This window comes from Jaculus jaculus, chromosome 13 (assembly GCF_020740685.1).
Source record: "Jaculus jaculus isolate mJacJac1 chromosome 13, mJacJac1.mat.Y.cur, whole genome shotgun sequence".
Lineage (NCBI taxonomy): Eukaryota > Metazoa > Chordata > Mammalia > Rodentia > Dipodidae > Jaculus > Jaculus jaculus.
Genome location: NC_059114.1, coordinates 59,809,695 through 59,825,538, shown reverse-complemented (window position 1 = coordinate 59,825,538; position 15,844 = coordinate 59,809,695). Strand labels below are relative to the sequence as shown.

Sequence of the window (15,844 nt, the reverse complement as noted above, 5' to 3'; positions counted from 1 at the left end):
GGAAATTGTTATCATTGAAAGTTACCTTTTTTTCCTGAGAGAAAGGGAAAAAATAGAAACAACAAGTTTAAGAAGAAAATGATCAATAAAGAAAAGGAGTCTGTGTCCAAGCAACTCATGGTCTAAGCTACTCAGCAGCAAACAACCTGACGTGATGCTCACCTAAATGCAATAGTGGCACACAGCCATGGTGGGCAACTGACTGCTCTTAAATTAGCTAACAGATCCGCTCAGGGGAACGGAACCCATAGCTGGAGCTGGGAAACAAGTCAGAACCATACCCAAAAATAAAGTCTGCTCTCCAATATCAAGCTCCCACCAATCTTGGGCCATAAGAGGGCCTACACCTATTAAATTCCCTCTAAAATAATAATGGTTATCCCATTTATCCAGTGCTGACTTCCCTCTCCTTTGGAGAATCTGCTTCTTTTTTTCAGATGGATACAGAACCTGAGGAGAGATTCAGCCCATCGCACCTCACTGAAACTATAGAGTAATTGGGGAAATGAGCAAGAGTGCTGCTTTCTTGGTACCAGCACAAGGGTGAAGGAGATAGACACAGAAAACACTCAACTCCTACCAAACCATATATCTAGAGACAAAGAAGTTCCCAAGACCTCATCACTGAAATAGACCTAAAACAAACCCAACATGGCTCAGGGAAATTCATGGAAGAGGGGACAGAAAGATTGTTAGAGCCACAAGTTGGAACATTATACATAAAGATATTGCCTCTTCCCCATAACTTATGGCTATACCCACAATGCATGACCCCCAATCCCCAATGAGGAGAGTCACTTTGAAGGGAGGGGGGACAGGGAGGAGGCTACTGATGGTACCAACATGGTTGTCTACATGCTGAGTATGTACATAACTAATAAAGGGGGAAAAAGAAGTTTGGGTGGCTGTAGAGATGGTTCAGTGGTCAAAAGTGCTTGCTTGCAAAACCTAGGTTTTGCCTAGGTTCAATTCCCCAGTACCACATAAAGCCGGATGCACAAGTGGTGCATACATCTGGAGCTCACTGTAGTGGCAGGAGGCACTGGAGTGCTCTCCCTCGCTCTTTTTCAAATAAATAAATATGTAAAAGGAAATAAGTTTATTGGATTTAGTAATCATTTTTCTTGATTTCTTGGTAGTTAAAACAATGAAGTGTTATATGATAAAGATTTATTTATTACATGTTAAACTTTTAAAAGTTTTACTACTATTTACTTAAGATTCATCAAGCCGGGCGTGGTGGCGCACGCCTTTAATCCCAGCACTCGGGAGGCAGAGGTAGGAGGATCGCCGAGAGTTCGAGGCCACCCTGAGACTATATAGTGAATTCCAGGTCAGCCTGAGCCAGAGTGAGACCCTAACTCGAAAAACCAAAAAAAAAAAAAAAAAAAAAAGATTCATCAAGAGTTAGTGCTCAGCCAGGAGCGTGGCTCAAGCCTGGACTCATGGACCTTGGGCAGTGGAAACAGGAGGACCAGGCGTTCAAGTTCATCTCCAGCTACACAGACAGTTTGAAGTCAGCCTGGGCTAGATGAGATCCTGTTTCAAAAATTTAATGCATCAAAACCTATCCGAAGTTTAAAAACAAAATGAATGAATGTGTTTTTAAATGTGCCAAATATGATTTATTTTAAATGTTTTATGGTACCTTTTCATTTTCATATTAACAAAAATCAGTCCTTATAAGTACCTATTTCTCTTAAAACTTGCTCTTTTGTGTAGTTAATAACAACAGCCAAAAGTTCCTATTATAAATTCCACCATCTCCAACTTAATCACCTCTAACCTTTATGTCTGTATAAAATCTCCCCGGGGGGGGGGTAATTATCTTCCTCCCAAGCTTACTTGACTTGCACACAAAGCAAAAGAAAACCAAGCCGCTTCCAAAGGCGCCTTCCAACTAACTGCCCCTAACGCCTAACCTCCTTTTGTCTGCTCGCACACCTGCAGCAGTTACACAGGCTTCTCTTATTTCATGTTTTGTTTTTTTCTACTATGTTATATTACTTTAATCTCTTCATAAAGATTATCTCATCCCCAGCAGTTTTTCCTTCAAATTAAAAAAAAAAAAAAACAGTAACAAAAAAAGCGCACAATAATGTGCTAATTTCCTTAGTGTTCAGTGCAAATTAAATGTGTGATTTCAGTTAATAATTCTTATACTCTTCATATTACGTTATGTTTTGTTTTGTTTCTTCTCTTTGTGACAGAATCTTCTATATCCCAAGCTGGTCAGGAGCTCTTTGTAGCTTTGTAGCTGAGGATGACCTTGAGCTTTTGGATCCTCTAGCCTCCACCGCTGAGTGCCGGGAAGGGCGGTGTGCGCCACGACGACACCTGCTTTAGTGACGCTGGCTGTCGAACCCAAGGCTTCTTGCAGACATCAAGCGTCTTACCATCTGAGCTACACCCCGACTGTCCTACACTAGTGTATGTCACTTCTGAATACTGTGTGCTCACTCACTTCTTATTTATTTATAGGAACGTTTAGCACATTTGTTTTCCTTTTCTGCTGGTTTATATTCCTAAGATTTAGACAACTTGGGTCTTTTTGTCCTGAAATTCACTATGTAGTCTCAGGGTGGCCTCGAATTCATGGTGATCCTCCTACCTCTGCCTCCCGAGCGCTGGAATTAAAGGCATGCACCACCATGCCCAGCAGAACTTGGGTTTTGGTTCCAGATTCTCCTACTTGCAAAACTGGGTAATTTATTTGAGCAGACAAGTTGTGATCGTGTGTGTGTGTGTGTGTGTGTGTGTGTGTGTGTGTGTGTGTAGATTATTATACTTGGCTTCTTGAAATTAGAAAAGGTCTAGGGATGGAGCGCTTTTAGAGTGTTTGAGCGTTTTCCTAGCACACAGGAGGCCCTCAGTGTGGTCCCCAGCACTGCATAAAGTAGGCATGGTAGTTCACTCCTCTATTTCCTGCACTGAAGAGGAAGGAAGATCAGAAGTTTAATGATATCTGCATTCTCTGCTGTATAGCAAAAGTGTGAGGTTAGGCTGAGCCAATGATACATTGTCTCAAAAATATTGAGAGGGGCTAGAGAGATGTGATAGTGGTTAAAGGCACTTCCTTGCAAAACCTGACATCCTGGATTTGATTCCCCAGTACCCACATTAAGCCAGATAACCAAAGTGGTGTGTGCATCTGGAATTTGTTTGCAGTGCAGGAGAACCTGGTGAGCCCACATTCTCTGTCTCTCTCAAATAATTTTTTTAAAGAAATTTAAAATATAAGTTGCTTAAATTCATAAAAAAATTGAAATCGTTCAATACAGCTACTAACCTATTATGAACAGTAACCATTAAACATTTAAAAGACATTAAAGTAGGTGGAACACTCCTTTAATTCCAGCATTTGTGAGGCAGAGGTGGGAGGATCGCTGTGAGTGTGAGTCCACTCTGAGACTACATAGTGAATTTCAGGTCAACCAGGGGTAGAGTAAGATCCTACCTCAAAAAAAAAAAAAAAAAAAAAAAAAATCTTGGCTAGAGAGATGGCTCAGCAGTCAAGATCCTTTCCTGCAAAGCCTAAGGACTGGGGTTTGATTCCTCAGTACCCACATAGGTCAGAAGCACAGGGTGGCTCAGGCATCTGGGGTTCATTTACAGGAGCTAGAGGCCCTGGCACTCCCTTTCTCTCTCTCTCTCTCTTTCTCTCTCTCAGTAATAAATTTTAGAAAATTAAAATAATAAAAGACATCAAAGCATAAAAAGGAGGATTCATTTTTGTTATTAACCATGTATAAAATCATTTTAAAGTAACTATCCCATTTGTCCCAAAGTTCTGTGACTGAAATATGTAGGTGACTTCTAACATGCATCCTGTGTTGAAATGCCTGGGTTATTTTAGGTATGTAATGCAATTTCAGTTCTTAAATCTTTATTATAACGTAAACATCTCTCTCTTTCTCTCTGTCTGTCTCTCTCACACACACATACATACAGCTCACGATGATGACATTTCTGTTAAGTAAAAGCCTTAAGACAAAAAGCAAAAGTCAAATAGCAGCTGAGCCAAAATGATTGCTTTAAAACATAACTAAGATCACATACACCCACGTGTCAGACACGTCCATCCGTGAGGTGCCAGTACCAGTACCTTGCAGTCCTGCAGCCTCTCTAGTACATCTTGTGGTGCACGTTCCCATTGGTGTGGCCATGCACTGCATGCAAAAACTGGCAGGTTCTAACACCAACTCGTCCCAGCTCCATGGTCAGTGAAAATCAAGTTTTTCTCCAGCCTAAAAAGCATTTTTGAAGACTGGGCTCTCATTACACAGCTATTGTCACAGTAGCAGTCCCTGTCTACCTACTAGCTCATTTACAATCCAGTCTCAATCTTCAGCTATCTTGATGGCATGGAATGTTTGACAGCTGTTTTTCCCAAGTGCTGGGATTATAGTCATGTGTCACCACACCCGGCCTATTTACTGCTGTTATCTTATTTCCATGCATCTAATAATCCAAGTCAACAGAAATTTATTGTAAAAATAGCATGAATAACATGAGAGAAAACTGAGGTTTTCTATTTCAGGAAACTAATGTCTGATTGTCTAAAATAACACAAAATATTGCTGGGCAAGGCGGTACACACCTTTAACCCCAGCACTCAAGAGACAGAGGTAGAAAGATCACCATGAGTTAAAGGCCAGCCTGGGACAACAGAGTGAGTTCCAGGTCAGCCTGGGCTAGAGTGAGACCCTTACCTTGAAAATACCAAATAAATAAAATTACACAACACAATACCTCTACAATACCAAGCAATGTAAAAGAGTACTGGAAGTTCCTGATCTGACATCAGTGTTCTCTGCTTCAACTCTAGACAGACAGGTAGACAGGCAGGCAAACGCGCATGCATACACACACACACACACACACTTCACTTATTCCTCTTTGGAAGATAAAATTGTTCAGACTGGTTATAACTCTGCACATGCATGGCAAGAGATACTGAGCTTACTGGAGACAGATGAACTGTGGCGGTGGACGGGGTGTTTGTTTTAGTGCATGGAGTCAGGCTTCTATGAGCAAAGTTTGCTTGGCTTAGGAACAGGAAGAGCAGCTGATTGACTGCAAGAGTAAGGACCTGGGGGTGGACAAACTCCATCGAAACGCTGCAAACCGCCACCTCTTTCCTGTCTTGCCATCAGTAAAAGTGTCCTTGTGTGTCAGATCAGTTTTATTAGACTTCCCTCACTGTTTAGACTTCAATGTGCAATACCACAGCCTATGCTGCAATGCGTGCCTTGTTCCTGAAACTACCCTCAGCTAAATTGTGCAGCCTGCTTTATGCAATCTTGCTCAGTCTTAGATAATGTCCTAGAATTCACATGCATTTTCTCACCACTGACAACATATTCTCTTTTGTTTATTTTTAAAGAACGCTTTATCCACATATTTTCCTTTGCTTTTTAGTTATAAAAGGAAACACTTTTACCTAAGTGCAATCCTCAAACCAAGTGCACAATATATATTTTGTTACTCAGAGGATGATCCTACTGTTTATTATTTTGTAGTTGGAAAATCAGCCTTGGGAAAGATAGGCACTTTCATGTTATCTTTTATATTATCACACAAATATAAAAATCTTAGCTTGAAAAAAAATTTTTTTAAAAATCTTAGTCTGGCGAGGTGGTGCATGACTTTAATCTCAGTACTTGGGAGACAGAGGTAGAAGGGTTGCTATAATTTTGAGGCCATCCTGGACCTACAGAGTGAATTCCAGTTCAGCATAGGCTAAAGTGAGACCCTACGTTGAAAAAAACAAAAAAATCTTAACCTTTAAATGTGTGTGTTTGTGTGTGTGTGTGTGTGTGTGTGTGTGTGTGTATGCGTGCGTGTGTGTCTGTGTCTGTATGAGTGTACTCACACATAACACAGTGTGAGTCTCAAGGTCAGAGGAACTTTGGGTGCTAAGCCTCTCCTTTTCCCTAATTTGAGGCAGGATCTCCAGTTGTTCACCTCTGGGTTCACTAGACTGGCTGGCTGCAGAAATGACCTCAGGCACTAACGCTTGTGAAGTAAGTACTTTATCCACAAGCCATCTCCTCCCGAATGTTAACTGTAAAAAAATAATGCTGACAATGCAAGCATCGCAAATTCTCTTTCCTTGCTTAGCTGAACCTTTTCTTCAATTACCTAACCCCTGAAGGCTTCCAAATGTATAACCATATGATTCTATTCTTTTTTTTTTTTCTTGGTTTTGATTTTCTGAGGTAGGGTCTCACTCTGACCCAGGCTGACCTGAAATTCACTATGTAGTCTCAGGGTGGCCTAGAACTCATTGCAATCCTCCTACCTCTGCCTCCCAAGTGCTGGGATTAAAGGCGTGTGCCACCATGCCCAGTGATTCTCTTCTTAATTATTCCAACATTTGCTATTGCAAATCACAGAAAGGACATAAAAACGTATGGTAATGTGAGCTTATATCAGCACTTTCCACTGGCTGTACCATAATTGTTTTACCATTAAAAATGATTCTTTGAAAAAATGTAATTATATTTCTTCCCTGAACCTTTGAGTAATGTACTTCCTTCCGCCAGAGGAACACTGCTGTCAGGTTGGATCTCTAAAACAGAACCAAAAAATAAAGCCAGCTTCAGTTCTTAGGAAAAGTCCTCTCCTCCTCATGTCACCTCTCGGCTCAAATCAGGAATCAAGATGTCCACAGCTCAGTGCTGTGAACACTGCAAAAGACAGCACAGAAGAAAAATCGGCAGAGCTCAAAACCCCAAGAGTTTGCAATACCTACAGAGAAAATTAGATAGATTTTTAAAAACATTTGTTTACTTGCAAGCAGAGAGAGAAGAGAGAGTATGGGCATGCCAGGGCCTCCAGCCACTGCAAACAAACTCCAGAAGCATGTGCCTCTTGGTATATGTGGCTTTACTTGGGTACTGGGTAATCGAACTCAGGTCATTAGGCTTTGCACACAAGTGCTTTAACTGCTGAGCTATCTATCTCTCCAGCCAAGATCATTTATTTATGAGGATGATTTAAAGTAATATGAAGAATAAGGATAAGAGAATTAGAAACAGGTAGAACCACTAATAAAGGCAACATGCAAGCAAACAAACAAAAATTATACAGCTTATCTCCATGATTTCAAACCTTACACAGTTCACATGAGGGAGAAGTTGTGACCAAAGGAAGAGGTTATAACTTTCCCTCACTAAATGTGTGAATTACAATACTCAATGACTTAGTTTTGTATTATTTGGGAAATGAAAACAAATAAAAAGATAATAGAAACTTACCTTCAAAAATGGAGCCCAGCTTATATGTCCCACTGAAGAACTGTGGCAAGGAAAATACCAGTGCTCCCAGTCCTATCATAAATGATGCAGATGCAAGCCATCTTGGTTTATGTCCTCTTTCACCAAAGAAGGACACAAACAGAGAGAGTAAACAGAACGCGATGTCATAGCTTGAGGAAATCAAGCCTGTCAGGGAGCTCTTCATTTCATAGCGCTTTTCAATAGTGGAAATGCTAATGTTTACCAGGCCATTCACCACAATACCTAGAAAAGAAAAGGGGAAATTTATGTGCATTATTGCAACTTTACTGAGTAAACTATGAATATTAACACTAAGGTTTATTTCTTTCTTTTGCAATTTTATATACACAACAGGACTGAGTAACTATAGCCATGTGATCTTTAACAAAGGCACTATTAATGTAGCCTGGAAAAAAAGATAGCATCTTCAACAAATGGTACTGGAATAACCTTATGCAGAAAAATGATACTAGACCCACACAACTTGCCACACACAAAAATCACCAAGTCTAAATTAATCAAAGACCTCAATATAAGACCTGAAACTTTTCTATTACTGGAAGAAAAAATAGGAGGAACTTTCCACAGTAGAGGAATGGGGAAAGGCTGCCTTAACAAAACCCCAGTAGCTCAGAAACTTAAACAATCACTTAACCATTGGGATTTCATGAAGCTAAAAAGATTTTTCACAAACAAACATACCATAAGCGGAGCCAATAGACTATCCACAGAATGGGAGAAAATCTTTGCCAGCTGTACAACTGACATAGGCCTAATTTCTAGAATCTACAAAGAACTCAAAAATCTAAACAATAAAAAAATCAAACAACCCATTCACAAAGTGGGGCAGAGAACTGAATAGGGAGTTCTCAGAGGAAGAAATATAAATGGCTAACACACACTTAAGAAAATGTTCAACATCCCTAGCCATCATGGAAATGCTAAATAAAACAACTATGAGATCCCACCTTACTCCAGTAAGGATATCAAACACTAAAAAATCAAATGAAAACAAATGTTGGCAAGGATGTGGAGAAATAGGAACCCTCATTCACTGTTGGTGGGAATGTAAGCTGGTACAACCACTATGGAAACCAATATGGAGACTCCTGTAAAAGTTGGCTACAGAGTTACCAACAGACCCAGTTATTCCCTTACTGGGAACTTACCCTAAAAGCTCCACATCTTAGTTCAGAGATATTTGCTGAACCATGTTTATAGCTGCTCAACTCAGAATAGCTAAGGACTGAAATCAGTCCAGATGCCCAACATTGAGTGAAGGGATAACCAAGATGTGGTATATCTACATGGTGGAATTCTACTTAGCAGTTAGAAAAAATGACACAATGAAATTTATAGGAAAATGATCAAACTTGGAACAGATCATACTCAGTGAACCCACCCAATCACACAAAGACGATCGCTACATGGTCTCACTCATCTGCAGCTCTTAACCTGGATCAGCCTGTGATACTAGCATACCTAAAAGGCACCTCTAGGTCTGAACAATAGGGAGGGGAGGGTTTGAGGTTTGAGGGGACCGTAAGGGTGGCAAGAAACACATAACCGAACCCAAATGGAACTGGTACCATAAAAATCCTATATCCTAGAAGACAGAATAAAAGGGTGAACCCTAATCAGGGCCTTAAAAGAAGCATCTCAATCAAAGGGCCCTGGAAAGGGTAAGATGAAACCTAACCTTAATTTTCTCTTGTTTCTTTTCCTTTTTTCCCCTTTCTTTCTTTTTTATATTTTCTTTCTTCTTTCTTTTCCCTTGGCACTGGTCTGTAACTCCCAGTACCAGGATGTGGCTAACACCACAATGAGCTGTTGATCAAAGAAACCTACAAGGTTTCCCAAAACAAGACAGACTTTTTTCAGAGCACTTCATTACACACCGGAAGCTAATGGTAGGACCCTACTGCTGAAGATACTATTTGCTGTCAGTTCAGAACCTGGAGAGACCTAACTGGAATTTGGAAGAGAGCCAGTCCCCAGATAGTTAGCCCATCTAGTGCTAGAAGGTACTACATGGGCTACCTGGGGAAAGTGTCTGTCCAATAAACTCAAGGTCTAAGCTACTCAGAAACAAACAACCTAACATGATGCTCATACAAGTGCAATAGTGGCACACAGCCAAGGTGGGTAACCAACTGCTCTTGGATTGGCTAACAGATCCACTCAGTGGAAAGGCACCCATATCTGGAACTGGGAAACAAGTCAGAATCATATTCAGATAAGGAGTTCACTCTCCAAAATCAAGTTCCCGCCAATCTTGGGCTAGAAGAGGGCCTACACCCATCAAATTCTCTCTAAATATACAATGGTTATCTGATTTAACCTGTGCTAACCTCACTTTCCAATGGAGAATCTGCTTCTCTTTTTCAGATGGAAGCAGGACCTGAGGAGAGAACCAGTCCATTACACTTCACCAGGGCCCCAGCTGAAAACATACAGGAACTGGGAAATGAACAAGGGTGAAGGAGATAGACACAGAGGACACTCAACTCCTACCAAACCAGAGATCCAAAGATCCAGAGGCTCCTAAGAGCCCATCACTGAAATAACCTAAAACGAACCCAACATGGCTCAGGGAATTTCATGGAAGAGGGGGCAGAAAGATTGTTAGAGCCACAAGTTGGGACGTTATGCACAGAGACATGGCTTCTTCCTGGTAACTGATGGTTACTCCTAGACTGCACTACCCACAGTCCCCATGGGGATAACTGGAATCCTCAACAAGAAGGCTCTGGGGAAGGGGGGGATTAGGGATGAGGGTAAGGATAGTACCAACAAGTGCTGTTTACATTCTGAGTATGACCATAACTAATGAAAAGGTAAAATATTTTATATTTATTTATTTATTTATTTGAGGGGCTGGAAAAATGACTAAGGACCCAAGATCAATTGCCCTGGACTCATGTAAGCCAGATGCACAAGGAGATGCACGCATCTGGAGTTTGTTTTCAGTGGCTAGAGGCCAAAGTGCGCTCGCTCTCTCTCGCTCTCTCTCTCTCTCTCTCTCTCTCTCTTTCTCTCTCAAATAATAATTTCTCAAATAAATAAAATAAATTTTTTATTTTATTTATTTGAGAAATCTTGGGGAATTGAATCTGGGTCCTTTGGCTTTGCAGGCAAGTACCTTAACCTTTAAGACATCTCTCCAGCCCCTCTTTTGCATTTTTAAATGTGCCAATTTAAAGTCTCTGATTCTCAGTGTTAGGCAGCCCAAACACACTTACTTTATGCATTATAAAATCTAGAGTTTTCTGGTGTTTGACAAAATGAATGCTTAAAATTTTAACTAGACAGTCTGAATTCACTTTTCTTTAAATGACAGTCAAGGGCCCCCGGAAAGCGGCTCAGTGATTAAAGGAGCTTACTTGCAAAGACTGCCAGCTCCTCTTCTCAAACGACCCACATAAACCAGGCATTCATTTCCAGCAACAAGAATCCCTGGTGTGCCCATTAATACACATGCACATGCAAATAAATAAACAAATCAAAGTAAAAGTTTAAAAAATTTTAAATAATGAACAAATAAATAGCAATGAAAATCATGGCTGGTAAAGTCCAATGAAGCCAGTTTGCTAGAGAGTTCTCAAGTGTAGTACACTTCTATGGATTTTTCTGGAAAGAGTACAGAAAGTTCAAGTGGCTAGCCACACAGGACATTACAGCAATGTCCAAGTACCTCCTAAGTCTTAGACATAATTATAACACAATTCATCTGACATAGTTTTAAGATGAAAAAATTGAGCTCTCAAATGCTTATTTTTTTTCTAATACTTAATTTCTTAAATATTAAAGCTATTATTGTTCCATCAGACATAGGATCTTGCTATGTAGACTAGATTAAATTAGATTCAGTGATCCTCCAGCCTCAGCTACCCAAGTACTAAGGCTCCCGGACTGCATACCATGCATATTTTTAAGTTAACATTTAAAAAGTTCCAGAGCAAAACTAAACATAAACTAAGAACATTACTTTGACCACTACCATTCCAAATCACATCCAAAGAAAAATGGAGAAGAAAAAAATAAAAACACTTGGAGCCTACCTTCCTTAATATAAGTAATAAATAACTGGCAGATAAAGACTGAAAAGCCAGTTTGACTGATTTTAAAATGTTCTGTCCAGATACAAACTAAATTTACAATAGCATAATCACTGCAATAAAGTAAAAATCAAAAGCACCTGATAAACTTTTAACTAGTTATGTCTTTCACTTATTAGGTATCAAGAACTGTTCTAATTATAGCCTGGCATGGTGGTACACTCCTTTAATCCTGGCACTTAGGAGGATAAGGTAGGAAGATTGCTGTGATTTGGGGGCCAGCCAAGGCTACAGATTGACTTCCAGTTCAGCCTTGGTTAGTGTAAGACTCTGCCTTAAAATAAATAAATAAATAAAGTTTTAGCTGGGCATGGTGGTGCACGCCTTTAATCCCAGCACTTGGGAGGCAGAGGTAGGAGGATTACTGTGAGTTCCAGACCACCCTGAGACTACACAGTGAATTCCAGGTCAGCCTGGGCTAGAGTGAGACCTTACCTCAAAAAAAAAAAAAAAAAAAAAGTTTTAATTAGTAATCAATAAGAAGTTAAACATACTCTAGTATCTACAATCTTTGTAAATGTTGCTTTATCAAGACTACAACTAAATATATTTGAAGTAGATATAGTAATTTTTAAAATTGTTTTTAAGACTAAATTGTTTTTACTTTATGCCTGATTGATAAAAATACAAACCAAAGAGCAGTGGACCCTGAAGCTTTACTGCTGGCCAGCCAGGCCAAATGTACCAGCTGGAGAGATGGTGGCATGTCTGTTTTAGGAGAAACAAATTGTTCAATTGTATTCGCGGCCCATTCCAAGGGAGGAAATTCATGCCTGGTACTGAAAACCTAATCACAAGCCTATGGTTGGAGAGGTCATAAGCCCTAGGCTTGGGGGCCAAGGGAGGCGGGTGGGACTACTACTGTTGCTTGGCTAAATGGATATAGTATGCCCACCAAATTGTCCCCTAACACTTATGTTTATGACCACACATTAATGCTACTCTTGCTTCTGAATCAGGATGCTTCTATTTTCAAATGGGAGTGACCACCTGGGTGACTCAAAAATGGCCAAAGTGCTGAAAAGAAGTTGCAGTGGTGTGTTCAGCTCTAAGAGACATATCTGTCTTGCTCTGCAAGTTTCAGGGGCTATTATTGCAGAAGAGATGACTGAAAGAATCTAAGAGCCAAAGGAAGGGCAGAAGTTCTTGACAATACGGTCTTCCAGACACAAAGTGGCCTTGATATTCACGACCTGACAGTAGCTGAACCTACCTACACAAGTCCTGCATAATGGGAAAAAACAGGATGTCATTAAAGTTGAAGAGACTAGTTGGAAAGAAGGGATTCAGTGAAGAGCGGATATTGGAGGGGAAGAGGGGAGTGTTGAGAGGAGGTTATGTTTATTGTACATTGCCTATATTTATAGAAGTTGTCAATAAAATGTTTTTTTTAAAAAAATGTTAGTTTAATTAGCAAGATAGTTTAATTAGATAACAAGATAAAGTACTGAAAGAACCTAGGGAGAAACTTTTATAAGGAAAAGGTTACGTGATAACATGAAAATTTCCCCATCCAAAATTTAGCTTTCCAATATACCAGCCACATTGTTTAAAAAGATCAGTCATTAAGCCACATGTGGTAGCACATGCCTTTAATACCAACACTCAGAAGGCAGAGATAGGATCACCAAGAGTTTGAATCCAGCCTGGGACTGCAGAGTGAGTACCAGGTCAGCCTGGGCTAGGTAGAGTGAGATCCTACATATATATATATATATATATATATATATATACACACACACACACACACACACACACACACACACACACACACAAACACACACACATATACATACATACATATGTATTAACCATTACAGTTTGAAAGAAGATATTCAGTGGAACAAGGATGATGCAGAGGTAAAAAGGACAGCAGTAGGAAGGGATATTGGTCATGGTATATTGTCTATATTTATGAATGTTGTCAATAAAAATTTGTTAAGGATGTATCTAGAAAAATTGATACTAAGATTTTACTGTGAGGTAATCTAGGCTTAGGAAGTCAAATGCTATATGTTCTCTCTCATATGTAGATGTAGCTTCAAATGTTGAGATTTTTAAGTGAGTTGGAATAAAAGTTAGTAGTAGAAGCCAGGAAGCTAGAAAGGGCCCAGGATGGAGGGATGAGAGGAAAGAGATTAAGGGAAGTGTATAGTAGATATGTAAGTAGAGGGGCATAATGCTGGGGGTGAAGCAGTCTAAGTGGGGTCAGGGGAGGGAAAGGAGGAGAGGATGGGATAGGAAGAATATTTATCAAAATTTAAGGTATTATGAATAAGCCAAATGAAAATCTACATTTTGGCTAGCTAATAATACATATGTTAAAAAAAAAAAAAAAAGAGTTTGGAGGGCTAAAGAGATAGCTCAGTGGTTAAAGTGCTTGCCTGCAAAGACTGACAACCTGAGATCAATTCCCCAGTACCCATGTAAAGCCAGATGTACAAAGTGGCTGGAGGCCCCAGTTTGCTCATTCTCCCTGACTTTCTTTTCCCTCTCTCTCTCTCCCTCCCCCCCCCCTTTCTCTCTCTGCTTGCAAATAAATTAAAGAGATTTTGTTGTTGTTGTTGTTTTTAGAGGTAGGGTTTCACTCTGGTCCAGGCTGACCTGGAATTAACTCTGTCATCTCAGGGTGGCCTTGAACTCATGGCAATCCTCCTACCTCTGCCTCCTGAGTGCTGGGATTAAAGGCGTGTGCCACCACGCCCGGCTGAAAATAAATTAATAAAAATATTTTTAAAGACTTTTAGAAGTATCCTGTCGAAGTGGATAATAGGCCCAGAAGGCACAGACTGTTATTAGAAAAATTTCTGTGCGGGGGGGGGGGGGGGGGGTACTTTCTAGAGAATGGTTGGCCAAGGAGGCCCGGAGTGCCCCAAGAAACATTACAGGCTATGGACATGGCTCATGGTTACCCACCAAAACTAGATGGTTATTCTATTACTGAAAATTCCACATGCTTGGGCTCCTAAAGCCCAAATAATACTTAATGGATACAGACTGAAGAAATTTCCATTGAGATCAGGAACAAGACCAGGATGTCCACTCTCTCCTCTGCTCTTCAACATAGTATGTGAAGGCCTAACTCAAGCAATAAGACAGGAGAAAGAAATAAAAGTGATACAAATTGGAACAGAAGAGCTTAAGTTAGTTCTATTCGCAGATGACATGGTTTTGTACATAAGAGACCCAAGATCCTCCATCTCAAAACTCTTTAAGGTAATTAATTCCTTCAGCAAAGTAGCAGGATACAAAATCAATGCACAAAAATCAGTAGTTTTTCTATATGCAAAAGACAAAGATACAGAGAAAGAAATAAGTGACTGTCCCATCAATTGCAACAACAACAAAAATCCTTGGAATAACATTAACCATGGATGTGAGTGACCTATACAATGTAAACATAAAAACACTCAAAAACTAAGTTGAAGAGGACATGAGAAAATGGAAAGACCTTCCATGCTCCTGAATAGGCAGAATTAGCATTGAGAAAATGGCAATCCTACAAAGGCAATCTACAGATTTAATGCAATACCAATCAAAATCCCAACATTGTTCTTCACAGAGATCTCAAAATTCATATGGAAAGGCAGAAGGCCTTGGAAATCCAAGCATAACCTCAGCAAAATAAACGTCTCTGGAGGCATCACCAAACCTGATCTAATGCTATATTACAAAGCCATAGCAATAAAAACAGCATGATACTGGCATAAAAGCAGGAGTATAGACCAATGGAACAGAATTAAGAACCCAGACTTTGGCTAAAGTAACTACAGTTACTTGATATTTGACAAAGGTCTGAAGAATATAGGCTGGAAAAAGACAGCATCTTCAACAAATGGTACTGGACAAACTGGATAACCATGTGCAGGATACTAAAACTTGATCCACACATCTCATTAGGCAAAAAATCAAGTCCAAATGGATCAAAGATCTCAATATAAGACAGGAAACTCAGCTACTACTAGAAGAAAAAATAGGAGGAACTTTCCATGATACAGGAATGGTAAAAGACTTCCTGAACAAAACCCAGTAGCACAGGATCTTAATCCCTCAACCACTGGGATCCCATAAAGCCGAAAAGTTTCTTTACATACAAACATAGAATAAACAGACCCAATAGATTACCCGCAGAATGGGGAAAATATTTGATGGCTATACAACTGACAGAGGCATAATTTCTAGAATCTACAAAGAACTCAAAAACCTAAACAATAAAAAGGTCAAACAACGCACTCACAAAATGTGGCAAAGAACTGGACAGACAGTTTTCAGAGGAAGAAATACAAATGGCAAACACACACTTAAGAAAATGTTCATCATCCCTAATCATCAGAGAAATGCAAATTTAAAAAACTACGAAATTCCTCCTTACCCCAGTTAGGATAACAAAAACTAAAACTAAAATAAATAAATAAACACAAATGAAAATATATGCTGGTGAGG

At 39.8% G+C, this 15,844-nt stretch overlaps 1 protein-coding gene across 1 annotated transcript in view; it reads right to left on the bottom strand.

Moving 5' to 3' along the window:
- The window catches only part of Slco4c1 (solute carrier organic anion transporter family member 4C1), an 86,769-nt gene that overhangs the window by 66,029 nt on the left and 4,896 nt on the right, over positions 1-15,844 (bottom strand). Inside the window, exon 2 of the mRNA XM_045133077.1 lies at positions 7,263-7,526. Coding sequence (XP_044989012.1) covers positions 7,263-7,526 — 264 coding nt within the window. The remainder of the gene's footprint in view (positions 1-7,262; positions 7,527-15,844) is intronic.